At 46.3% G+C, this 26,640-nt stretch overlaps 1 protein-coding gene across 4 annotated transcripts in view; it reads right to left on the bottom strand.

Moving 5' to 3' along the window:
- Positions 1 to 26,640, bottom strand: part of UBE3B (ubiquitin protein ligase E3B) — a 389,404-nt gene that overhangs the window by 180,797 nt on the left and 181,967 nt on the right. For all 4 annotated transcript variants that reach the window (XM_085632991.1, XM_085632989.1, XM_085632992.1 and 1 more), the window contains exons 16-17: positions 24,118 to 24,236; positions 23,232 to 23,346 (exon numbers count right to left, since the gene is read on the bottom strand). In XM_085632991.1, the coding sequence (XP_085489117.1) occupies positions 23,232 to 23,346; positions 24,118 to 24,236 (234 nt within the window). The remainder of the gene's footprint in view (positions 1 to 23,231; positions 23,347 to 24,117; positions 24,237 to 26,640) is intronic.

Raw genomic sequence — 26,640 nt, 5'->3', positions numbered from 1 at the left:
GCTGTCAAAATAGAAAGTCACCATACGTTTTGGATCCTGACGGTGGAGTCTCTCCTCTTTGGAAGGGTGCAGAGGCGGGAAGAAGGTGGGCAAAGTGATGGTCTGACCTATGTGGAAAGAGGTAACCACTTTGGGCAGAAAAGAGGGCCTAGTACGGAGGACTACTTTGTCCGGATGGACAGCAAGAAAGGGAGGCCTGGAAGATAAGGCTTGAAGCTCACTAACCCTGGGAGCAGAGGTGATGGGAAGCAAGAAATCAGTCTTCAAAGTGAGGAGGCGAAGAGGACAACTATGTAGTGGCTCAAAGGGAGCACACATAAGATAAGTGAGCACAAGGTTTAAGTCCCACTGGGACATTAGAAAAGGAGGAGGAGGAAAGAGATGAGTAATGCCCTTCAGAAACCTGTTAACAATCGGGGACTTGAAAAGTGAAGGCTGATCAGGAAGGCAATCAAAGGCCCAATTGGCCGAAAGATAGCCATTAAGAGTGCCCGGAGCAGAGCCCTGCTGGGCCAATGAAAGAAGGAAGAGGAGAACCTCAGAAAGAGGGGCAGAACGGGGATACACAGCCTTTGCTGTGCACTATTCCACAATTTTTTTCTATCTACACGTGTATACCATTTTAGTGGAGGGACATCTGGCTGCCAAGATGACATTACAGACTTTGGGAGTAAGGTCAAAAGCTGTCAACTGTAGTCACTCAACCTCCACGCAAGTAGGTGGAGACTGGACAGGTTTGGGTGGCAGACCATCCCCTGCTGCTGCAACAGAAGATCCTCCTGAAGAAGCAGTCTGATCGGAGGATCGATGGCCATGCTCGAGAGCTCGGGGTACTAGAATCTTAGTGCCCAATCCGGAGCCACAAGAATGACTTGGGCCCGGTCATGCTTGATTTTTTTCAGCACTCTGGGTAGAAGTGGTACAGGTGGAAAGGCATACATGAGGCCTCAATTCCACTCGCGACGAAACTCCTATGCGCAGAACTGTTGAAATTGCGCATTCTCTTCAGTGGCGAATAGATCTAACCAAGGCTCTCGCCACTGCTGAAAGCGCATGCACCACCTCTGAGTGAAGAAGCCACTTGTGATCCATCATGCACCGGCAGCTGAGTTCTTCCGCCCTGGCGTTCAGGGAACCTGCCAGGTGTTGAACCACCAGGGATACGCCCTGATGTTCCAGCCATGTCCAAAGGCGAGGAGCCCCTCGACATAGGGTCCACAACCCCACTCTGCCTTGTTTGATGCAGTACCACATGGTGGTAGCGTTGTCCGTGAACACCTGCACTACTCTTCCTTTGACAGAGGGAAGGAATGCCTTCAGTGCAAGACGAATCACCCGGATCTCCAAAAGGTTGATGTGGAGCCCGGACTCCCCCAGAGACCAGAGGCCTCTGATCTCCGCCTCCCCCATGTGGCCGTCCCATTACTAGAAGTGACACATCCGTCACTACTGTGAACCCTGGTTGGGGAAGGGAGAGGGATCTGCCGCTGACCCAATCCTGGTTTGTGAGCCACCACTGCAACTGACTTGCAGTTCCCTCCGAGATCTGGATGACATCGGAAAGATTTGCCTGATGCTGCGCCCACTGGAACTTCAGGTCCCACTGCAGAGCCGGCATATGCCATCTGGCATTATCTACCAGCAGGATGCAGGAGGCCATGAGGCCCAGCAGCCTCAGGGACATTCTCACTGAAACTCGGAATAGAGGCTGAAACACCAGTATCATACCCGAATATCCCGGCCTCACTGCTCGGGAGGATAGACCCGAAACTGTGCTGTGTCCAGAACCGCTCCGATGAAAAGGAGATTCTGAGAGGGAAACAGGTGTGACTTTGGCACGCTGATAGTGAACCTCAGCAAATGCAGGAGGTGCACTGTACTCTGGAGGTAGGAAACGACAGCCTGGGGCGAGCCCGCCTTCAAAGGTCAGTCGTTGAGACAGAGGAAGACTGGAACCCCTGATCTCGCTTTGAGCTGCGACCACCGCCATCACTTTTGTGAACACCCAAGGGGTGCTGATAATACCAAAGGGGAACACGGTGAACTGAAAATGCTTGTGGCCTACCATGAACCGTAGGTAACGCTGATGAGCAGGCAAGACGGGGATGTGAAAGTAAGCATCCTGCAAATCCAAAGCTACCATCCAGTTTCCAGGGTCGAGAGCCGACAAGACCTGAGCCAAAGTTAACATCTTCCGTAGGAAGCGTTTGACATCCCTGAGGTCTAAGATAGGACGCAGGCCTTAGTCCTTCTTGGGCACCAGAAGTAGTGGGAGTACCAACCACGACCTACTTCTGGCACAGGAACGTGTTTTATTGCTCCCTTGGCCAAGAGAGCCATAACTTCCTGGCAGAGTAGGGCCAAATGATCCTCTGACATGCGATGGAGTGTAGGTGGCATGGAGGGAGGGGTAGTCTCAAAGGGGAGGGAGTAGCCCCTTTGGCCTATCTGCAAAACCCACCTGTCTGATGTGATGTTGTGCCGGGGGGAGGTGATGGCCACTGGCAAGTGGTGGCCCTGAAAAGTCGGACTAGGAAGGTTTGGAGGCTGCTGCAGGGGGGGCATTGGTGGACTAGCCTGCCCACTGGCGGCCAGACCCACGACGTCGGGTACCACGTCCCCGGCCGCGTAGAGGATGGGTAGCTTGCAAAGGCCTGTGGCTCTGGGTGGAGAGTGGTGGGGCACCCCTTCCATAGCCATGAAAGGGGAAAAAAGTAGACTGCATGGGGTGAGAGGGGGCAGTGAGGCCCAAGGATCTGGCCGTAGCCCTAGAGTCCTTGAAGCGCTCGAGCGCGTTGTCCGCCTTGTTGCCAAACAGTTGACGACCATCAAAGGGCATGTCCTAAAGGGTCGATTGAACATCCCTAGAGAAGCCAGTGGACCTCAGTCAGGCGTATCGCCTCATGGCTACTGATGTAGACATCGTTCTACCCAGTGAGTCAGCTGTATTCAGTCCACACCTGATGGTGAACTTTGCTGCGTCTCGACCCTCTGCAACAGCACGGGTGAGCACGGCCCGGGCCTCCTCCGGGCACTGTGACAGCACTTGAGCAACCGTGTCACACACAGAGTGTGTGTAACGGTCCAAGAGATATGCTGTGTTCATCGACCACAGTCTTAAGCTGGCGGAGGAAAACATTATTTTCCCAAGATGGTCCAGCTTCTTGGATTCCATGTCTGGGGGAGCAGTAGGGAACGCGGCTTTTTATGTCGAGGCTTGGAACACCAAGCTCTGAGGGGTAGGGTGTTGGGAGAGGAAAAGTGGGTTGCCCGGGGCCGGGCGGTGGCGTCGGTTAATCAACCTATGCACAGGAGCCCCTGTGCTGGACTTGGACCAAGTGCCCAGAAGGATGTCAGTAAGGGCCTCATTGAAAGGCAGTAGGGGTTCCGAAGAGGCCGCTGCCAGTTGAAGCACCTCAGTCAGGAGGTTAGTCCTGACAGCCACCGTAGGAAGCTCAAGGCCCAAATAGTCACCCGCCCTACGCAACACCACAGCGTACGAGGCCCCCTCCTTTGTAGCCACGGTAGGGGGGAGAAAGCATACCAAGATCTGGTGAGGTATCCGGACCACTGGCCTCCTCTCGCCAGTCCGGCTCCTCAAGTTGGTCTGCTAGAGGGTCACCAGACCCCTCCCAGTCCTCCTCACCCTCCTCTGGCTGCCAGCCAGGATAGAAAAGAGGTTCAAAAGTACCGGTCAACGCCAGTCTGGCTCCGTGTCCAAGTCGGGGGTGAGGCTTGGGTCAATGCTGGTTGGAGGTGCAACTGGTGTCAGGGGCGTTGCCACTGGAATCGGCGCCGGGAGGGATTGTGAGGTTGATCGGCATGATCCAGATCCAGGCCTGGATCCTTGGGGGTCCTCTGGCGCCAGAGCTGAAGCCTCTGGCCTTAAAGTCCCAGGGTCCCCAGTTGAGTCCGTGGGGCCCAGAGGCGCGCTAGCGGAGTCGGGCTGCCCAAAGATGCTATGCAGCGCTTCGTAGAAAGCTCGAAGCTGTGCAGGGGACGCTCCGGCTCCCAAAAGGGAGGGAAGTGCAGAGTCATCCCAGAAGCGGGCCCTGAAGACAGAGCCGGAGAGCGACGATGCTCGAGTTTCCAACTCGTGTCGGCCAACCGATGGGGAGAAGGCGAAGAGCGACGATGCTTCTTCACCTTCTTCTTGTGCTTCGACTTACCTGAGGAGTACGAAGACTTCGATGACGAGGGGTGATAACTCTGTGACCGATCCCGAGACCGTCCTCTCGACTGAGACCTCGAGCGGCGCAGAGCCGACTGCAGAGCCTCCAGAAGCTTTCGGGACTGCTCCTGCAAAGACTTCGGGTTCATGGCCCGACAGTCAGAGCACAACTTCAGGTTGTGGTCGCGCTCCAGGCACCAGAGGCACATGAGATGCGGATCTGTGACAGACATCAGCTTGTGACAGGAGTCACAAGGCTTGAAGCCAGTCCGTCGATGGGACATGCCTACGCGCACCAGGAGTCGAAGGACTCAAAAAAGATGTTGACAAAAGTCAAAAAAGTTTTAGTTAAAAAGTGAGTAAGGGTCACGCCCTCTTCAGATCTGCGCTGGCTGGTGCAGAAAAAGAAAGAACTGATGTCAGCACGAAGGGGCGGTGTCTAAGTAGACACCACAACGTCATCCCAGTGACCACGAAGACGAACGTGGAGTAGACTGATGCCACCCACGGATGTGCAAGGGTACTGCTAAGAAATATTTCTCTGGATCCAGTCTGATGCCTGTGGGTAATTCTAAGGTAAGGAATCTATAACTACGGTCTCTTTCAGATACAGCTGTATAAATATCTATACATCTTCAATACATGCCCACACACAACTCAACTTTTGACAACTCTTCTTTCTCAACCAAAGCTGTAAACCACTCTTGCACATTCTCCAGGGAAGAAAACACCCACATAATCTGGCAACTGCATGCAAGACTGGGGGCAAAACACAACATTTGCATGCTGCACAACCTCAAACAGCACACATAAATACACATAAACACAATCCCATACCACATACACATCAGTAAAACACTGACCAAATTGAACCATCCTAGCACTACCCCATCATGCCCACCAACACTACCCCTAACTTCATACCTTGAAACAATGCAACTACACATAAGTTCCAAGTCGATAAACATTTTTCAGTGACTACAACGCACATCATTACTCTACTTACCTGGAAAGTCTACTCCTCTCAGATTTTTTGTGTATGCTGACCTATAAAACATCAGCATCCAAACATGTGCCACAACATGCAAGTGTTTTACTTTGAAGATGCACAGTTCCTACTCATAACAGAAACATTGTTTACAGACAGCTACACCTCAATAATGGAGGCAGTGCCAAAAGAATTGAAGTGAAGAACAAGTTCCTTACTTTTGGTAACGATGTATCTAGTAGCGACATATATTAGTTGCAGATTCCTACCTTAGAATTTCCCCCAGGCCTCAGCCTGGATCCAGAGATTTTTCTTTAGCAGTACCCCTGTGCGTCGTTCGGGTGGCGTTGGTCGGCTCTGCGTCCGTCGTCAGATACTGGGCGCCGGGATGATGTCGCAGGAGCTACATAGACGCCACCTATGCGCGTTGATGTCTGTTCCTAACATGACTTTCCATGCCAGAAGCGTAGAGCCATGAAAGACATGAACCACAGGTGCATCAAAACTAGGGCCCTGTAAAGGACTCCCTATCCCTAGAAATCAGTTTGCAGAGCGGGGAGGATGGGTGGGGCGGTAAGGAATCGACAACTAATATATGTCTCTACCAGATACATTGTTAACAAAGGTAAGTCATTTGTTCATCTGATAGAGACTATTAGTTGCAGATGCCTTACATTAGAATGGATACCCCAGCAATACTATCCCCGGAGGAGGGTCTGCGAACCAAGATCATACTAGGAATTCCTGGAGGACCGAATGGGCAAAGTACCTGCCTCTCCGGGCTTGGCTGTGCAGGCAGTAGTATCTGGTAAACATGTGCAGGGATCCCCACGTTGCTGCCTGACAGTTGTCAAGGACTGGGACTCCATGTGCTAACGCCGTGGTTGCCACCGTTGCTCTGGTGGAGTGATCAGTCAACCCCACAGGAGGTTCCTTCTTCGCCAAAGCATTGCATATTTTGATGCAAGGGACAACCCATCTGGAGATGGTCCATTTCATAACAGCTTAACCTTTCTTGGCACCCACATAGCCAGCGAAGAGTTGATCATACACCCGCAAGTCTTTGGTGCGATCAGGATAAAAAGACAATGCACGTTTTGGGTCCAGACGCTGGAGTCTCTCCTCCTCCTTCGAGGGATGTGGGGGTGGGTAAAAGGTGAACAGAGTGATCGACTGTCCCACATGAAAAGGTGTGACGACTTTAGGTAGGAACAAAGCGCCACTTTATTAGGGTAAACAGAAAGCAAAGGAGGCTTGAAGGATAAAGCCTGCATCTCGCTCACCCTGCAAGCACAGGTGATGGCAACAAGAAAGGTAGTCTTGAGAGTCAGCAACCTGAAAGGGCAGATATAGAAAGGCTTGAAGGGAGCACACATAAGAAAAGTGAGAGCCAAATTTAAATCCATTGGGGCATTACGAAAGGAGATGGAGAGAACAGATGAGTAAGGCCCTTAAAGAATCTATTAAAAATAGGACATTTGAATAAGGACGGCTGATCTGGCAGCTGAATAAAAGTGATAGCTGCAAGGTATTCTTTGACAGTGCTCAAAGCAGATCCCTGTCAGGCCAAAGAAAGTATGTACTAAAGGACATCGGAAAGAGGGGCAGAAAGGGGGACAACAGCCTTTGGCGTGGCTTTGCTGTGCCCCATGCCATAGATTTGCTCCATCTACAAGTGTATACCGTTTTAGTGAAGGGATGCCTGGCTGCCAAGATAACATCACAGACTTTGGGCGGAAGGTCTGAAGCTGTCAACTGCCGCCACTCAATTGCCACACAAGCAGGTGGAGATTGGACAGGTTTGGGTGAAGAACCGTCCACTGCTGCTGCGACAGAAGATCCTCCCAAAGGGGCAGTCTGACGGGAGGATTGATGGCCATGCTCAGAAGATCGGGGTACCAGAGTCTTCATGCCCAATCCAGTGCTACAAGATTGACTTGAGCCCAGTCATGCTCGATGTTCTTTAGAACTCTGGGGAGTGGTACAGGCAGAAAGGCGTACAGGAGGCCGCATCTCCACTCGCGACGAAAAGCATCGCCGAGCGAGTGCCCCTTGAAAACTCCATTGAACAATACTGCTGACATTGCGCGTTCTCTTCAGAGGCTAACAGATCAATCCAAGGCTCTCCCATCATCGAGAGAGACTTTGCGCCACCTCCGGATAGAAACGTCATTCATGATCGACCAGGCACGGAGGGTGGAGTTCATCCGCTTTGGCGGTCAGAGAGCCCGCCAGGTGTTGAACTACTAGTGTCATGTCCTGATGTTCCAGTCATGTCCAGAGGTGAAGAGCCTCTTGACAAAGTGTTAACGACCCCACCCGGCCCAGTTTGTTGCAGTACCATATGGCAGTGGTGCTGTCGGTGAACACCTGCACCACTTTTCCCCTTGAGTGAGGGAAGGAATGCCTTCAGTGCAAGACGAATCGCCCGGAGCTCCAAAAGATTGATGTGGAGCCCGGACTCCAATGGAGACCAGAGGTCTCTGATCTCCGCATCCCCCATGTGGCTGCCCCATCCCAGAAGCGACGCATCCTCACAACTGTGAACCCTGGTTGGGGAAGGGAGAGGGATCTACCTCCGACCCAATTTTGGTTCGTCAGTCACAACTACAGTTGGTTCGCAGTTCCCTTCGAGATCTGGACATAGTTGGAACGATTGCCCTGATGTCAGCCCACTGAAACTTCAGGTCCTACTGCAGAGCCCGCATATGCCATCTGGCATGATCCACCAGCAGGATGCAGGAGGCCCAGCAGCCTCAGAATCATTCTCACAGAAATCCGGGCTAGAGGCTGAAACTTCGGTATAATAGCCCAAATATGCTGGACTGGCCCACCCGCTGGCTCCCTGACCAATGAGGATGCTGGGTCCCACATCTGCGGTAACACAGAGGCTGGACAGCTTGTGTGACTCGGTGGCTGGGCTGGACAAGATGTGGCTGGGCGCCCCTTCCATAGCCACAAAAGGCAGACTGAGGTGGACAGGAGGTAGCCGTGAGGCCCAAGGATCAGGCCGTAGCGCGAGAATCTTTGAAGCGCTCAACCGCCGAGTCCGCCTAGTCACCGAAAAGGTGAGTGCCATCAAAGGGCATGGACAGCAAAGAAGACTGGACATCCCCAGAGAAGCCAGAAGTCCTCAACCAGGCATAGCGTCTAAGAGCTACCGACGTGGCAATCATTCTGCCCAATGAGTCGATGGTATCCAGTCCACATCGTATGGTGAATTTGCCGGAGTCTCTTCCATCTGCAACTGCTTGGGAGAGAACGGCCTGGGCCTCCTTCGGGCACTGAGGCAGCACCTGCGCTACCGTATCCCAGATAGTATGGAAGTATCGGCCCAAGAAGCAGGCAGTATTCACTGACCGCAATGCCAACCTGGAGGAAGAACACATTATCTTCCCAAGGTGGTCCAACTTCTTGGACTCTCTCTGGAGGAGCAGCAGAACGGAATGCACCTTTCAATTATGAGGCTTGGATGACCAAGCTCTCAGGGAAGGCGTGTTGGGTCGGGAACGCTGGGTCGCCCGGAGCTGCGTGGTGGGCAATCGTCCTAACCATAGGAGCCCCTGTGCTGGGCTTGGACAAAGTGCCCAGAAGGACATATGTGAGGGCTTCATTGAACGGCAAAAGGGGTTCAGAAGTGGAAGCCGCAGGCTGAAGCTCCTCTGTCAGGAGGTTAGTCCTGATTGCCACCTTAGGGAACTTGCGGTCGAGGACCTAGACTGCCATCCTCACCACCACATCACAGAATGCTCCCTCCCCTGACACGCAAGCCAGTATCAGGGGAAATGTGCAGACCGCTGACATCACCCACATCAATTCACCAGTCTATTTCTTCAAGATGGTCACTTAATGGATCCAGCAGCTCCTTCCAGTCCTCTTCCTCATCTTCTGGCCCAAAGTGAACGCCAGGAATGAACACAGGGACAAAAGTCCCTTTCGGCAACGGTGCCGACGTCGATCCGGCTCCTTGTCCAACTTTGGGAGGAGGATGGGGTCGGGGCCGACAGGGGGCACGGTAGACGCCAGGAGCGTTGTCGTCAGGACCGACGTCAGGGTAGGTTGAGTGAGATTGACAGGCGTCAATCCAAATTCAGGCCTGGATCCATGAGGGCTATCCAAAGCCGGGGTCGGAGCTGCCTGCATCGAATGCCTAGGGCCCCCAACTGACTCCGTGGGGCCCGAAGGCGCACCAGCAGAGCAGGGCTGCCAAAAAATGAGGTACATGGCCTCATAGAATTTTTGGATTTGTGTAGGGGACCCTCCAGAAAAGCAGGGAGGCATGGAGTAGTCTCAGAAGTAGGTGCCAGAGACGGAGCCTTCAAAGAACAATGCTCGGAATCCCGCATCGCGTCGGCCGACCAACAGGGAGAAGTCGAAAAAATGCCTGAGCTTCTTCAACTTCTTCTTGTATTTCCCGGACTTACCCAAAGACCTCCACAAGACCATCCTCTCAAACGAGAACCGGAGCGACGCAGAGCAACTTTCAGGACCGCTCCCGCAAAGCCTTCGGGTTCATGGCCCAGCACACAGGGCACGACTTTGGGTCGAGGTCCAGACACCAAAGGCACACGAGGTATGGATCCGTCACGGACATTGCTCGATGACAGGAGCCGCAAGGCTTGAAGCTGGTCAGACGTTGAGACATCCCTCGAAGCACCAAGAGTTCAAAACTCAAAAAAGAATCCAACAAAAGTCGAAAAAGACTAGCCAGAAAATGACTATGGGGTATCTCTCTCCGGATCTGCACTTAGGTTGGTGCAGGAAAAGAAAGAACTGACGTCAGCTCGCTATGTGGCTCCCGCAACTTCATCCTGGCACCCTTGATGCCGAAGACTGAAGCGGAGCCAACTGATGCCACCTAATGACGCGCAGGGGTACTGTTAAAGAAAAATCTCTGGATCCAGACTATTGCCTGGAGGAAATTATAAGGTAAGGAATCTACAATTAATAGTCTTCATGAGATGAATTACGTAGAAAACCAGATGTATAATAGTTGCCAAGAACAAAATCATACAGACACCAGAATTCACATGATCCAATAACTGCTGATCACTCATTCCTATTCATCATCACACCACTGAGAGCCAACATTAGATTTACATAAGCTGGCAATGACAGTAGCTCTACTACAATCCTAGAGCTGTACTATATGCCCTAACCTCCTCCTGGTAAGTGATTATCTCACTACTCTTTTCTATGCCCTCACAGCATTCACTTTCGAGTCTATCCCAGCCTATGCCAATCCTCTTCTCAGTCAACTGCGTCCAGAGATTTTGCTAAACACAAATTACGCTGCTAGATACCACAATAAAATTATGTCAACAATGCTTCAAAACACCTTTCACAGTGGACAATCTAATAAAAAATGTAGTCAAAGCCATGCTGTTGAAAGAAAAAGTGCACACACTGCAATCCTTTTAACAAGCGAACCTACAATGACAATTAAGACAATAGCAGTTTACATTATTCAATGCCAAAACAGTCGACTACTTAAAAAATTAGCCCCATAATTCTGACTACAGAATAACTTTTTAAACTCATGAACAAGCGGAGAATTATAGTGGCTTGCACATATGAAACACTTGTGTCAGAGTCGATAACCCAGCAAACTACAAGCTGACACTGATAAGCGTTTCCAACAATAATAGCACATTCCCAACTCTTTCAGTCACACAAAAACACACACATTCACCCTAACCCACGTACATAAACAGTCTATCTATCAGTCTTTAAGAGGTCTAGAGCAGAGCATATTTCCAAATGGTTGAAAACAGCCTTTTCTGGAAGGCACGCTAAATTATGAAGCCTGAGAGATGCATGTCCACCTTTCACAACCCCTACCACCACACAATTTAATGTAACTGTATAATCCTAAAGTCTACTAGACCTAACCCTAGTGTCCTTGAGATCAAAAAGTTGTACATAATTTGCCTCATCCTTCATATAAGAGGACCTTCTTATAAGAGGACCTAAAAATACAAGCGGATAGTGGTGGAGCTGGAAGTTTATTCCTTGTGATATAGTCTGCAGCATTCAACAGCGTTAATCACTCCAGCCTCAATGAGTGCCCACAATACAGTGTGGTCCACAGCAAATCCATAGACTGAATTCAGTCATCGCTGACAGCTTTTCTCTGTGAAAGAACCAAATCAGTGCCTTCAACCATCCAATGGAATTCCATGGGGTTCTGCAATGTTCACTTTCCAGTTAAATAATTAGTTCCCACCAATGACAACCCTCATCCAATCACTCATTATTACAAGTCACATGTATACCACAAACACCTATCAGAGACACATGGTACATCAATGGATACCCCCAAAGTAATCCTAACCTAAAGGAGGATAGGCCAAAGAAAACTTTGTAACAACATATCCTTGATAATTGCTTGCAGAAAACTGGCTTTTTATTTAGTGTAACAAAATGGGGTACACTATGTAGAAAGTCCAGACAACCCTTATTGGCTTACATTAACAACCCCAAAAGCTCTCTTTTGTGGTAGTGTGGACAAGCAGTTTAGGCTTATCAGAGAACAGTGTTAAGCGTTTGTTGTACATACAGTCAATAAATGAGACACAAACTCAAGAAGAAACTCAAGATCAATTAAGAAAAATAACTGGTATTTTTATATAATTTTTAACACCAAGAACGTTGTAATCAGATAATTACTTTACACCTTATCAAATTGTACGGTAGAAAACCGAAAATTACAGCTGTTGGATTTGAGGTATGAACTTCGAACGCGATAATGTTATCCTATGGGAAAAGCATTCACTGAATAGGGTCACTTGCAAACTACTTACAGAACTGATCTTCTGGACTAAGGTGAGTAGGGGCCAAAGTCCAAGAAAGCACCAAGAGTTCAGTTTCACCTGCCCTGGAGTGTCTGGGTGAAGAGGTGCTTTCAGCAGTGGTAGCCTTAGGAGAGAACACGCTGTAGTCAAATGGAAAAGTACCAGCTGAAAGAGGCTGCAAAGGGGGGACTGGGGGATCTGTCCAGCAGAACCCAAATGTGGACTCTGCTCTTAAGGGTCTCAGGCTTGGATTTGGGCTTTGGGGCTCGGGTAAAGAGGTATTTTAGCCAGCGGGTCACTGGTGTTAGATGCTCTCATGTTCGCTGTCTTCCTAGAGAAGGGGACAGGACAGGATAACTGTGCCACTCTCGGTGCTGACCTCTGCGATGCTGGCGTGCCTCATCAGCTTATAGGTCTTTGCAGTGTTGGAGTCTGGATTGGAGTATAAACAATCCGTGGTTGTGTTGCTGGAATATGAATTTACCTTGATAAAACAAAACACAAGAGGCGTTTGGCAACACAGGAACAGTTGGTTTAATTAAACACTTCGGCCAGGAGCACAGTTACAGAAGCGGGTCTGAGGACTGTCTCAAAGTACAATCGATCTGAACAGACTTTTATACATTCCTTTGGATGTCATAAAGGACTACTGGCTATCCTCTTTTGGACAATTGCAGGTGGGCCTCGACCTTGCGTGGACACAATGTGGGCCAGTGAACGCTGGTTGGGTTCTTATTTCGTATGGATCAACTGAGTAGAAAGCCCGCTGTTCATGTAAAATGGCAACATTTACTTCTAGGCCTGAGACAAATGGCATCTGACTTTATGGTGTTTTGAGAATACGCGCCCACTCTGGCCATGAGTGCTTTATTGGGGCCAATTTCCCCGGACAATTGTGGTGTTGCTGCGCTTATCTGAGGGATGGACTTGACATTCCAGTTCGTACGTTTGGCTTCCAACTACATGCCCCTCCACGTGTGACCTGTCAATCAGTAACTTCAGGCCTAGGTAGAACAGCCTGCCTGATAGCGTATTTCTGAGTCGAGGTTGATGGACTGTTCGTGATGGAAGAATTTGATAATAGTGATGTGGTTTCGTTCTTAGGTGCGGATGTATCATTTGATTTTATCAATATTAACATTTGCTGCAAGGTGTCCGGTCCCCAGGGTATTGGTGCACGGCGACTCCTGGGGGTCCTGGCATCTCCAAACTTGGTGTGGGGGGGGAGGGGATAGATCAAACCCTCTGGGGCACTGTGACCACTTCTTGGATGGATGCTGCATCGGTAGACCCGGTGGTCAGCAGATCAGTGTACCGGACATTGCAGTCGGTGCCTGTAGACAAGTGGCTCCTACATTTCAAGGAGATGCCAACGGGTTGGCAAAGTGCTGGCAGCCCTCCAAGGCTTTTGGAGGATGCACAGCTGCAGGACGAGTTGGGTCTTTACAAATGTTGAGACAGGAGCAGGCAGGGTTTGGGGCCAAGTCCACAGCTAGTCCCCAGTTCTTGTGTCTGAACTGCTTTCCTGGTGTCAGAGGGCCACCTAAATACTGAATTAAGGGGTGTTAAGGAGAGTGAAGGGTAGTAGCCAATGAGCTACTTACCCTTGGGGTCACTTCTCGCCCTACAAGATCACTTCCTGTGGGGAGCAGGCATAACCTTGTCCCTCCCAGAGTTCCTAATTCCACCAAAATCAAGATGGTGGAAACATTCTTACGTGGAGCACATCCGGCAGCCTACATTAGAGGTGTGATTGATCTGGTAGTGCAACAAGCTTATTTTCATAGAGAATTTCCTGAATGTCCTGGTGTCAAAATGGGCCCGCAAGGCAGGAGGTGGCATATACCAGGTCTGGGACAAGCCAGTGTCACATTTTGAAGGCAGCAGGGGCTTTGAAGCCCCTGGACTTGGTATGCTAACTCACTAGCCATCCTGCGGAAGGAGGTGTGAACATCTTCCTCTGGAGCTGGCATTGTTTTCTGGCCTCAGAGAGCATGGGCTGTCACCTTCAGGGGGTCAGACACATGCCTGTAGTGAAAGGCTGGACCATACAAGTCAGCCAGCACACTAAGAGGCTGGCGGGTTTTTAAGGGGCACCTCTAAGGTGAATGTTTTAATAAATCCACTACTGGCATCCTAATTTTGTTTATCAACACCTATGTGTTTGATACCACACACCATAAGTCTCAGTGAAGCGGTCATGTAGCTGGGGAACTCGTAATGACCAGTGCCCAGTACATACACTTCAGATGACTTCCCTGTTCACTTGTATAATCTAGTAATTGAACTAGACAGCATAGGGGCATATTTACTCGTGCAGATATGTCCTCACATATGAAATAATGCACCCTGCCTCAGGGCTATAAGGCCTGCTGTAGGGGTGACTTACATTTATTGCATGCAGTATCGGTGAGTAGGCACACGGGGTCTGTGCCATGTCGTGTTTTCACACTTATTTGAGCAATTTCACGCAGTCTGCACTGGCAGCCTGCATTAGTTTGGAATTGGGTCCCTGAGGGTGGCACAATACATGCTGTTGCCCTTTGGGAACTTCTTTAGTACCCTTGCTTTAGGTACCACTTGCTATGGGACTAACAAAGGTGCTAAAGGTCGTGCCAATTGGGGTACAATTACCTAGTTTTAAGGAAAGAGCACTGGGGACCTGGTTAACAGGACCCAGTGCACTTCAGTTAAAATTGCACCAAATACCAGGCAAAAAGTGGGGGTGACCATGTCAAAAAGGAGCTCTTTTCTACACTGCTACATGTCTATGGCCACTTGGTCTCTTCAAGCTCACACACAAACGAGTACATTACCTGGGCATATGGATGGATTATGGTATACAATAGTCACCTCCAACTGACCCTACAGTAAAAGTTTCCATCTAAGGATATTAAGACAAATATTCCCATGTCAGAGTTTTTTTTCTTTTCAATAATTTTCTATAACCACATGACCCTACTGAAGGACTCTACCTAGGTCTCAGCAGAATCAACCATGAGTACATGTACCTTAATGTAGCAAGTTACACCAATAGGGTGATTCTCATATATTACCCTTCACTGTTGGTAGTGTGGTGATTTAAGACTGTTTGCCAGCCAACAAGCCAGAAAATGGTTGGACAAAGGTGCTCTAGCTCAAGGACTGCACTATTAACTAATCCCATTAGCAGAGAATACCACACTACACGTTCTGATGGTACATAACGGCACAACATATACAATAAGGACTCATTAAACAGAAAATCTGTTTATGTCTCACACCTTCCAATTAAGCTCTACAGCCCCCCCCTAGCACTTCTAGGATCAGTCCAAGCAAGTTATTTTGTTATCATAAGCTGACCGTCAGTTACAACTAGCTAACACACCAAATAAACTAATGCTACACATTCTCAACTATATACTGTCAACCCAGTAAATCAGTGATGCAACATAACACAATGTAGCTATGCCCACATGCAGTGGATAACCATTAACGATAATGGGGCAACCCAGTAACCCTCAGAACCTGCAGCTGAGCCGTAGACGGAATCAGATGTCCATTCACGGACTCCAACTTGTGGCGATTGTAGAGACAGCACCACTTCCCTTCCAAAACATATCTCCGTCCTAAAGGATTGAACTAATATCTCAACATTTGATGTTGGCCATCTGCATTTGTGACAACAGGAATCCTTTTCCTATATTTTAAATAGGTTCCCCAGGATTGAACTAGTATCTCAACATTTGATGTTGGCCATCTGCATTTGCGACAACAGGAATCCTTTTCCTATAATTTACATTGGTCCCCCAGGTCCCCAACCCCGTCTGTCCTGATGAAGACCCAACCTGATGCGTAATAATTGGCACAATTATCCTAGGGTCGAAACGTCGACGTTACATGTCCTATGCGTCACATGCAAATCCACTTAGATAACGAGGAAACTTTGAACCCTTAAGTGGCTTATGTATTGTAAATAGGACCTTGTTTGTTGATTATTTTTATGTATTGTCCATTGTACATATTCGTTAAATGTGATGTGTTTTGTGCTAAGTATCACTGTTTCACTAATTGTTTCACCATATTCTGTGTTTTTTGGTTGGATTACCCTGTAAATAATTTGGTGTTTTTGATACATTAATTAACATCATTCTATCAAGAGACTTGGATTCTGTCCCGTTTCTTATGGTCTGTGTGTGTCCTTGAGAATTTACAGTGTATTCAGTACTCATTAAGTTAGTCCGTTCATTTTCCGACAGAACCATTGTTTTTTGCACACACATGCAGTGGAGTCATATATCTCCACTCTCGTAGCTAAAGATGGTTGTTTCCAGTGGGCCCGATGGGCTGTTAAGTTGAATCCCCAAAAAGTGTTTGCTTTTTATTGCCCTCGTCCGTGGAGTTTTCCAGTCAAAAGCTCCCAAATAACCCATACCAATACCATGGAAGAGTTGAGTGATGGGGCGAGGACTGTCAAAAGAGTCTAGTGCAGTGACTAACCACAGGTGGGGGTGGGAACATGGTGCGCAGTGGTAAGAGTTCCAGTTGGAAAAACTGTTTGGTTGAGACAGCATAAAACACTAGACTGTTCCAGAACATACAGGTTGTTTTGTCACCCTACCAGTAGTGTCTGGGTCCCCAGCAGTATGTATCATTCCGTTACCTTTGTAAATGCTGCCTCCTGTTTCAAATTAGGTGGTGATAAGCCCCCACCCTCAAAATGCTACCTCTTTGGACCCATTTGAAGGAGAATGTGGCCAGGTCCACTCTTCTAGAACATCCTCCATAACTAGATAGGAAGCCCCTTCCCCTTGAGGAAAAAATCCTCGTGCAATGCATTACGAGAGCAGTGCCCACCAATGCAATACAACCCCCCCCCCCCGCCCCCCCAAGTCATGCTGCCGTGGAGGAGCATAGAGAGGGCGGGCGGAGAGCGGTGCCTCAGTAGCAGCGGTGGCTGCAGCAGCTCCCAGCACCCATGGCTCACTGGGGCTCGGATCTGCCTCCCGGCAGCACTAGCGCCAGAGATAAAAAACATAAATAAAAAGAGATTGGGGTTTTAGAAAACACGAGCATAGGCAAACAAAATAAATACATTGTGCACAGTACAATAAATAACAAAACAGGTAAGACCACATGTAACAGGGGCAGTCTCCATGGGAGGTTCCAAGATACCAAAGGTAAAGCCTAATAAGAACATTCTCGGGACAAAAGCAGGCATTTACGCAGGACAGTAACAGGAACCAATGAAAAACATGGGAGGTGCTCGAAGCCCGCATTGTAGATACAGCATGCCTAGGAGAGACCTAAAAATTAAACAAAGGATGAAAGGCAATAAGTGTGAAAGAGAGATTGGAATGAAAGAGAAGAAAAATGGAAAGAAGGATGGATCATGCATGGATGGAAAGGTGAAAGGATGGATGAGTGGATAGATGGATGTAAGAATGAAGGGAACTCTTTGAGGGAGGCCTGTTCATGGTCATGTTTTACAAGTATGGCTACTTCTTTGCTCATAAAACAGACAATCACACAGCTCAGACACAATATCACTAGACAGACATCAGTTCTCCACATGAAGTGTCAAAAGTCTAGACTGATGGTAACATTCGGTCTTCAATTCCTGAAAAAAATCTCTCTCCCTCTCCTTTTTTTTTTTTTTGCAGCGTTTTATACAGCGCGAACTTGACCCGAATCCAATCAGATATCAGAGCGCTTTACATAGCACCAGTTACGTTACATGAGGACACACATGTCCTTCTCCCCTTCTCTCCCTCTGTCTCTCTCAATATAATTCTGTGCATTAGGCAGATCACTCTTCCATAGACATGCAAATTGAATATGCATACACTGCAATCAAACACACTCTCAGAGCCAAGACGCTATACTAACACACAAACACTCTTTTAGCAAGTAAGCACTGATCAAGTGTGACACACAGGAACATGCTACACTCAATATTTATCAGTTGGAAATTATACTGTGTATGGTTATGTGGTATAAATCATAAAAAGAAGCATTTAGTAACAAAAAACTGTTTATCATTGTACCTATTCTTTTCTTATCAAAACACGCATGCAAATGTCTTGCTGAACACGCATCCAACCAGTACAAAGCAGGCTACCAACTTGCTTCTATTCCCATTCCCCAAACCAGATGCAAAACCTAGCTATTTTACCTCCCGCCAAGGGAATATACCCCCATTCTCTTCTCCCAAGCAGGAAAATAATGACCCATCTAAAATCACACAAAATATCGGACAATAAGAGAATGACAGGAGGTGGGGCCTATAATAAGGTAAGTAAAATCAGATGAGACGTCTAAAATGGTGGTGGAGGTGAACGTGTAGAGGGAGATCTCCTCTGCAGAATTTGTGCAGAAGATGGTCCATAAAAAACCAAAAGAAAATAATGTATAGAACAAAGAAACAAACAATTAAGCACACTTACTTGCAAAACATTAGAATACAATTTATATATGGTGTCCAAAAACAAACATAATTAAAACAAAAATAAACATACACTGGGAATGCCAACAACCCTGGCCTGCATTGTAATGTATGCCAGTAATACACTCAGGTAGGCACAGTGTGTCTAATGTATGCCAGTAATACACACAGTGTGTCTCCATTATTACATGCATGTGAAACTGTGAAATAGAAAACATGTGTAAGAACTACTTTCTCAGAATTGCACCTCTGAAATGATACACATATATGCACACATCTCTCCAACCCCTTCCACCCCACCCTCTGACTTCTATGCAAAACACACAATCCCAAAATAAACACACAGTACCATGATTGGCAGTGCCATCACTAACTCACAACGAACCAGCACATAAGACATACCAGTCCATACAGCCAGACCTTAGGTGGGCCAAGATAATGGTAGGCAATCACCTAATAAATATAAAGAACAACTAGAGGCATCAGCACTGGTATCTTTAGGAAGTGAAAAAGACTTAATATGCTAATATTGTCTGCTGTACAGGTAACACCATATGAAGAGGACGGAACTTGAAATTATAACCAATCAAGAAGAAAACAAAATGCCCCTAGCACTTCTAAGGTGACCAGAGAGGCCCTTGATACAGACCCCATGAGAGGTGCCTGTATTTTCCATGTCTACTACAGACTGTATTAATACTGCACCCTATGATAACATCTTCAGGCTTGGAAACAGGGAAGGAGAATAAAAAAAGGGGAAAGGTGACTTGGCCCATATAAAAGAGGCTGTGGTTGGTACTGGCCATGGCAATAGCAAAGCGTAACTTAGTGCGATGCTGAGGAGCGACTTCTCCACCGAGGGTGGCAGACTGGGAAGCAGATTTAGACTGGTGTTGGCAAGCTGAATACAATATATCTGAGCAGGGGTGTCCACGTAAATGTGAAAAGCTATGGGGGATTTAGCAGGCCTATCGGGGTTTATAGGAGAGGAAGTTTAGTTATGATAAGAGATTGTTATAACATTGTTATGATGATTCAGTCAAGTGATAGTTAATCTGACCATTTTACTTATGATTCATGGATTGACGATCCACTGTAGATGGGTCTCCTATGTATTGTTTGCTGAGCACTGTGAAATAAAAGAAGTAAAAAAAAAGGGGGGGGGGAGGGGGTAATGGGGATGAGGTGGATGGAAACTAAGGGGTTTTTCTACAATACATGCCAAGGATCTCCCCAGCTCAAAACAATTACATATTAAAGTATTTCCAATGATGAAAACTATTGACAGTGACGAGGGGCCCTGCATCAATTCATTTTACATCACATTTTGTCCACCAGTCATGTAGTGTAGGACTGACAATCTCACTCAATGGGACAGCATGTCAGTCATGCCGCTCAGTAGATACGCTTCATGGTTAGCAAAAAGAAAAATTTAAAGCAACCATAAAAGCCCAGTGATCAATGCCAGAGTGACAATAATATCATAGATATCAAAAAGAAGTAGAAGACTATAACTGAGCCCCTCATAAGGCCTGGGATTCACGTGACGTCAATTAGTATTTTCGCTGTCCACAGGTTGAATCATGTACCCTTCATCATACAACAGAGGTATAACATCCAGGATTGCTGCAGAGGCTTCAATCCAATCACACTTCCTCATTCGCTATCCATCTATCACTTCAGTGAGGTGCTCTCACAGCTCGCCCATTTAACAAATTCAGACCTCCAGCTATGCAAGGTAGATCCTCCAGGGGCGCCTCGCCATGAACAAAGTTAAATCTGCACATTTGGATCTGACTGCATTGGCCTTAGTTCTTGGGCACCAAACCCAGCAATCAAACCCACGGTGATTTTGCCATGGGTCTGTCAAGCACCACTTTGATACCTTGTACTACTGTGTCCCAGTAAGGTTCCAATGCATGACAACTCCATACATGCATCTAGTTCCATGCATCAGGGTCACCTTACCTGCACTCCAAGGAACATAAGGTTCACTTGTTTGGGCATGATATAGACCCTGAGTAAGTAGTAGGAGTTGGTCTAATGGCTAGGACGGTCGACCTCGAATCTGGAGAACTGGTTTCGAGTCTCGGCAATGACACTGAACATCCTGGGATTCTGGGCAAAACACTTAATGTCCCTGTGCTTAACAAAAAATTAATGTGCCCTCATTTAATGCAACTGGTGCTATGTAAAGTGCTCTGATACCCGATACGGGTCAAGTTTGTGCTATATACAACTCTGTAAAATAAAAAATAAATTAAAAAAAACTTTAAGTGTGCATTGCGCAACGCCTTTGAGTCTGCTCAAGAATCCTGGCCCAGTCTGCGTCCCCGACAGGTGAACCTGTGTTTGCTGCCCAACGATCGCACAAAGATTTTAGTCTCCCTTTCGATTGTTCCAATAATGCCTGATGTAAGAGGGATGCTGCATGCCTACACCTGCCAGTCTCACAAATACTCTGAAGGCACACATGCAATGGTGGTTCATCAGGACCAGCCCGCCACCACTCACGCACAGTGGCCACCACATATAGCAGAAGAGGCATATTAATAACTCATGACGCTGCGTCAAGGTCACAAATTCCACAACTGTATCATCCGCTTAGAGGTCCCCAACTGATGTAATGGCGAGTGCCACCAAGTCAAGGAGAGCACTCCAGTTACAGAATGGTCAACAGCGAAGTGAGCAGGAGCACCCGAGCATAAGGCGCTCGCGTGCACGTGTTTTGCAAAGCACATACCGGAAAACAGTAATTAAAATCCCCTCATTCTGTGGTCTGGAGATTTTAGAGGGGCCCAATTGTAAGCTCCCTAAATTATCCCTCAAGGGGGGGCATCAGCGGTATCACCCTCCGGGCACCCCACCTATAGTCACGCCATTGTGCTGATGGATGGAAATTAAGGATTGACCAAGACATAACACATTACCCAGTCATATTGTGAATCTGCTATTTGGCACTCTGCCTTTTAAGGAATTATTTCTGCTACCCTAAATCCATACCAGTTTGTGAAGGAGGTGAGATTCTTCATGGTCCTTAATTCTGGTCAGGCTCGTGGAAAAATTCCTTAAACCTGTCTATAACACACTTGATTTTCCTGCCTTATGTGAAACCTGTTTTACTGTTTTCTGTTTGATCTTGAATGATCCCCTTTAATTACAGTAATGAAAAGGAAATAACATACGAATGAAAAAGGTAGGGAATCTTGTGACTCACCATTGTCGGACTCCTTGTTGTTAGCATTCGCCTTGCTCTCTCAGGGTAACACTAGTCTGAGATAGGATAAGCCCTGGGTTTTGTCCTTGCATCCACATTGCAAACAAAGGATTTTGGGGATTCTTGACCATCTATTATTCTGATTTAGTCCATATGTGTGAGGCTACTTGTCGGGATTTTAAATTGAATCTTTTTCATATGCAGTTTTTGCTGAAAGTCAATCCCACTGTGCTAACTTCTATTATCTGTGTCACTGAACCCCACAGTTGACCTGAACCGAAGAAGAGAAAAAAAGTGAGAAAGAGACTCAAGCTAAATCTCTTGTGGAAATTATGCTGGCTCTAGACTTCTCTGTAGGTTCTGGTTCTCTGGACCTGACCATATATCAGACAGAGGGCCACTGATGTATCTCAGAATAAGTCAATTTATAATCTCCAATCTAGACAATATAAGGATTGCTGTGTAATCCAATATCTGAGGAATTACCTTTTTGTGACAACCCTGCTCTTTTCTCACTACACCAACTTATCCAGCAGTATGTGACTGTAAAGTTCAACCCCATTGATCTAAGTTGGTCAAATGTGGTGCGGTATTTTGGGAAGGTCACTCTTTCTCATACAATGACCAATCAATGTGAAGAGAGCAGTCCCCATGAGGCAAGATTTAATTTTTTATTAAAGAACTTTTAGGAACAAAATGGTTCTCTTGGTCTAGGTCTAGTCACAGCTCCTTGATCATTATTGTGTGGTTCCCACAATAGCGACTTATTATATTATACTTTTAGCATTTCAGGGTGTTATGGAATGAGCCAAAAACTTAAACATTTTGTTTTGGTCTTGCCAACATTGATTGCTTAACTGATGAAATGGGTGATACAGAAAATACTTCGGATTCAATCAAGGTTGGGTTTGTCCTTCCCCAAGAGAAATGGTTCGCCCATTTAGGTTCAGCTAAGAAGTATTTACCCAAGATCATTGGTACAACCACCTATTCTGGATACAGATCATCTACAAACGTCACTGCCTTTCAACCCCGTCAAAGCCCTGATCAGTTACTACAAGTATAGTGTCTTGTGGGCAAATTGACCTGACCGAACTTTAATGCAATAAGCGCTGGGTCTCATTATAACCCTTAAAGAGTATTCTTATAAATATTGAACACCTAACCTAAGTGAACCCCTTCAAGGTAATTAATTCCCTTTGTGCTCTGGGGCAGACCGAATAATTGACAGTGTCCTTAGTCCTTCTAAGGAGGGAAAGAGCTCTTCTGTTCTCTTCATTTGTGGCCTCCTTTGTAATAAAATAAAGAATACAAAACTGTGTATGTTGTCCCTGGATGAGGTTCAGAACATGGACTTAGTTTATAAAACTGGTAACCTTGAACGCAAATACATTCAGAATGGAGCATATACCACCCAATAATGTGATAAAGGGAAATTATTTTCTAGAAGAAAAGCAGCAACATTAGGTGCCATTTGACAATGTAGTACAGAATCATAATTCTATATTGTGCCTATTATTTGCATGACAGTTACACTAGGGCAGTTAAGCTTCACACAGTTGCAGACACACGTGAGAGCAGGAAAATACTTGTGAAATATTGCAATTTTATTTAATGCATAGGAATTGAGAACTTACTTCCGCAACCAATGGTCATCAGGAGCAAAGCGTCGTCGACAGTCTCTTTCATAAAGGACCATCAACCAGCCATGGACAGAATGAAACAGCTCTTGTGTCTCTGCTTTTGCGTTTTCTACAAGCAAAATGAAAGAAGGTGTTTACTCAGAATGCAAATGCAGGTATTAATTGTTCAGGTAGTCGCCTAAAATCCTGTGCTGGCTTGGATACGATTTCTACCCTACAAATATACCTCTAACCGGTGTCATTAAAAAAATGGGAAGGCATTTCTCTAACAAGGTTAGCTTTGTCACAATAAAGAACATCCAAGGTCAGCTGAATAGAGATGTACCGAAGGCTTTCAGGATTTGGCAACCAGAAATAGTCAGGGTCATTATTTAAATCAATGTAATATTTACTGTCTAGGGGTGATCACTGCCTCAATTTTCACAACATTCCTGCACAACAGCAAGAAGCTGAAATCCCTGGGAGGAAAATACACAAGCCAGTAGCTCTTTGGCTTTAGCTGTACAATGGGTAAGCATCTTCTCCGGATGAAACAAAACTATCAGGTAGTTGTCAGATGAAGGTTTATGCCTGAATTAATATACTTTGATTTGTTCGAGAAGTTTGTCTGTGACAAGAATTTAATTCTTCAAATATATTTTAACTTTTCCTGTATTAATGGACAGACACCATGCCATAGCTCATGACAGGTGAATGCTCATTCAACTAAAGATTTCTACTCTTTGTCAAAAAACATATTGCAGAATACCTGAATAGGCACATAAGCTATTTGTTTCCAACACACAATATAACAGTATATAGTGATGAGATACTAAAATAGTCTATGTACTTGACTTTGGTTTATGGTTCATTTTAACGTATTCATTCAGTAAAAACTTACCTAGAATTCCATCCCAGATCATTTTAAATACAAAGGAATTCAAAAAAGAGGAGATGGTGACAAGTTCTTCAAGTTTGAAGGAGATCTGTTCTTCATAGACCTCTATGTCATCAAGAATCCTAAATGACAAAGATTAACTGCTGTTATGCTTCATGGTGTATCAAATTCCCCCACCAGAAGAGTAATGTTTTCATCGAGGGCTTACATAAGAAGGCACATTACTATGTTCTATTACAGTCGTTACTGTCAAACAGGTTTAGATAAACAGAAGCTATTGATGTTATTAAGAACTACAAGTTGAACTCAACATCTCTACGAAACTTCAAAGTGAAGGTGACATCAAAAGAAAAAGTAACACAAGGCAAGGAAGTTGACTTCTCAAACAATGATTTAGGATGGTAACAACAATGCATACATCCGTTAACTGTAAAGTTATGATTACAAATCTCTTTGGGGGCTTTACCCAACAAGGAAGAATTTAGAACAGTTTACATATACTGGAATAATCATTCAAACCTCTGTGAATAGGGCATATATATATGTTCTCAAGCTTACCGACCCAGAATGTTAAATTAGCTGGAAAATGAAAAGGTGTTCCTCTAAAATTTCCAAGAAAAGCTCTACTTTTCAGGTGAAGCTCTCCAGCAGTAGTAATATTTTTGATGGCAGTTTTATCAAAAGAAAAGCTGAAGGTTTCTCCACTATGACATACGGCAAACAGTAATAAGACCAATTTCTATGGACATGGAGAGATTTGATTTTTAAAAAATCCACACTGTCCTTACTATTACATGATGACAATTTTCCATAAAGACGCTAGGGCTTCATGGAGAAGCCACTGCAGGTTACTTTCCAACTAAAGCACTGCTTTTAGTGAAAATGTGTAGTCTGATTAGTTTAACTGATATTTGCCTATTAGTAAAGCTAAGCAGTATTTTGTAGAAAATGTAAACTACCTTTACCAAGAGTTCTGGGCTCAAGAGGGGAGCAAAGGAACTGTGTACAGACTCCAAATTCCACCACTCAAGGCAACCCCAGCTTTTTATTGGGAGATAGCATATTAAAGTACTGCTATCAGCAGAAAGGCCTCGTTGACAGAAGTGTCAAGTTTTTGACACTCAATACATCTATTTGAAAAAAAGGGAAATGTCAGTTAACATTATCAGCATTCTACTCCTTTTCCTTCCGATGACAATGATGGGACATTTTTAAGGAATAAGGAAGGGCACCTTGAAAAAGTGACTGAAACAGTGACAGGCTATGGTCATGCTGGACAACTGGGCTTCTGCAATGATGTGCCACATCACCAGATTGAAGCCTCCGTGTGTAACTCGGACTGTGTTGCAAAGGAGTAGCATTAATTTTTTGGTGGTGTTTTAGGTTGTACCACCATGACGTCTTGTAGCTGCTTCAGTGCACGTAAGGAGCATGAAAAGATAACTGACGACGAGGTGTGGACCTAAAGTTGCTGAGATTTTGATTTAAGTTGTCTATGCAGTATCTATGCAGTATCCGACTGTTCCCAATACTATGAGGTTTTAATGATGATGCCCATGCCTCACTGACACTAGACTAAGGGGCGGATTACGAAGTCGGTCTGAAAGCATTCCGGCCGAATTGGTTTCGGAATGGTTTCCGACCAACTCAGGTGGTGGGGGGGGGTTCAACCGACCGATTACAATGGTTCTGAACACCGTTCGGTCGGACTCCCATTGACTTCTCTGACCGACAACACAGGTTCCCGTTGAAAAAAGGGGTGGTTTCTGAAAAACTAGCACCCTGTGGCGGGCATCTCAAGGTGCCTGCCACTATGTGCATGGTTGGAAAAAGGGGACCCATGGGTACCCCCACAGGCCCCAACCAGAGGCCTCAGGGTGAAGGGGTCCTGCTACGGCCCCCAAAGTAAGATTCTGACAGTCGATCCGTGTCAGAAAGACCGATTCGGAAAGGCTGTCTGAATCCGACATCCTAATCGCTCTGTCAGCACCGACTCGGTTACTCTGTGTCTACGAATGCCACTCGGATGTGACTCTGAACCGAGTCGGACAGTCTGAACGGTTTCCGACCATTGTAATCGGTCGGTCGGAAATGTTTCCGATTCGGTCGGAAACAATGCTTCCGAATCAGATTCTGACAAACCGGAACCTTTCCGACCGACATCGTAATCGGCCCCTAAGTGTCCTAACTCATTTTATGTTAACTATTACCAGATGAATGATGAAAATATTTGGCGATTAGCAATCCCTCCCTGAGATAATCCATGAGCATGATAACTCTCAGGTAAAAGATCATGAATGGTATGGTAAGGCAAAAAGGCCCGTCATCGCCACAAAATATCTCCAGGTAGTATGTGTAATACAAATGCCATAAATTATTCAATCAATCAGTAATTCACGCCTATTTTCCCTCAACAGTGGTAAAAAAAATAGGTTATATCTTAATATTTTTGCACTATTTGTATTCTATTTTGTAAGAGTAGCCCAGAAACTGCACTGTGCCACCAGCAACACACTTTTTCTGCAG

The sequence above is a fragment of the Triturus cristatus genome, chromosome 11, assembly GCF_964204655.1.
Source record: "Triturus cristatus chromosome 11, aTriCri1.1, whole genome shotgun sequence".
Classification (NCBI taxonomy): domain Eukaryota; kingdom Metazoa; phylum Chordata; class Amphibia; order Caudata; family Salamandridae; genus Triturus; species Triturus cristatus.
The sequence above is the reverse complement of the archived record's forward strand: the minus strand, read 5'-3'. Positions and strand labels throughout refer to the sequence as shown.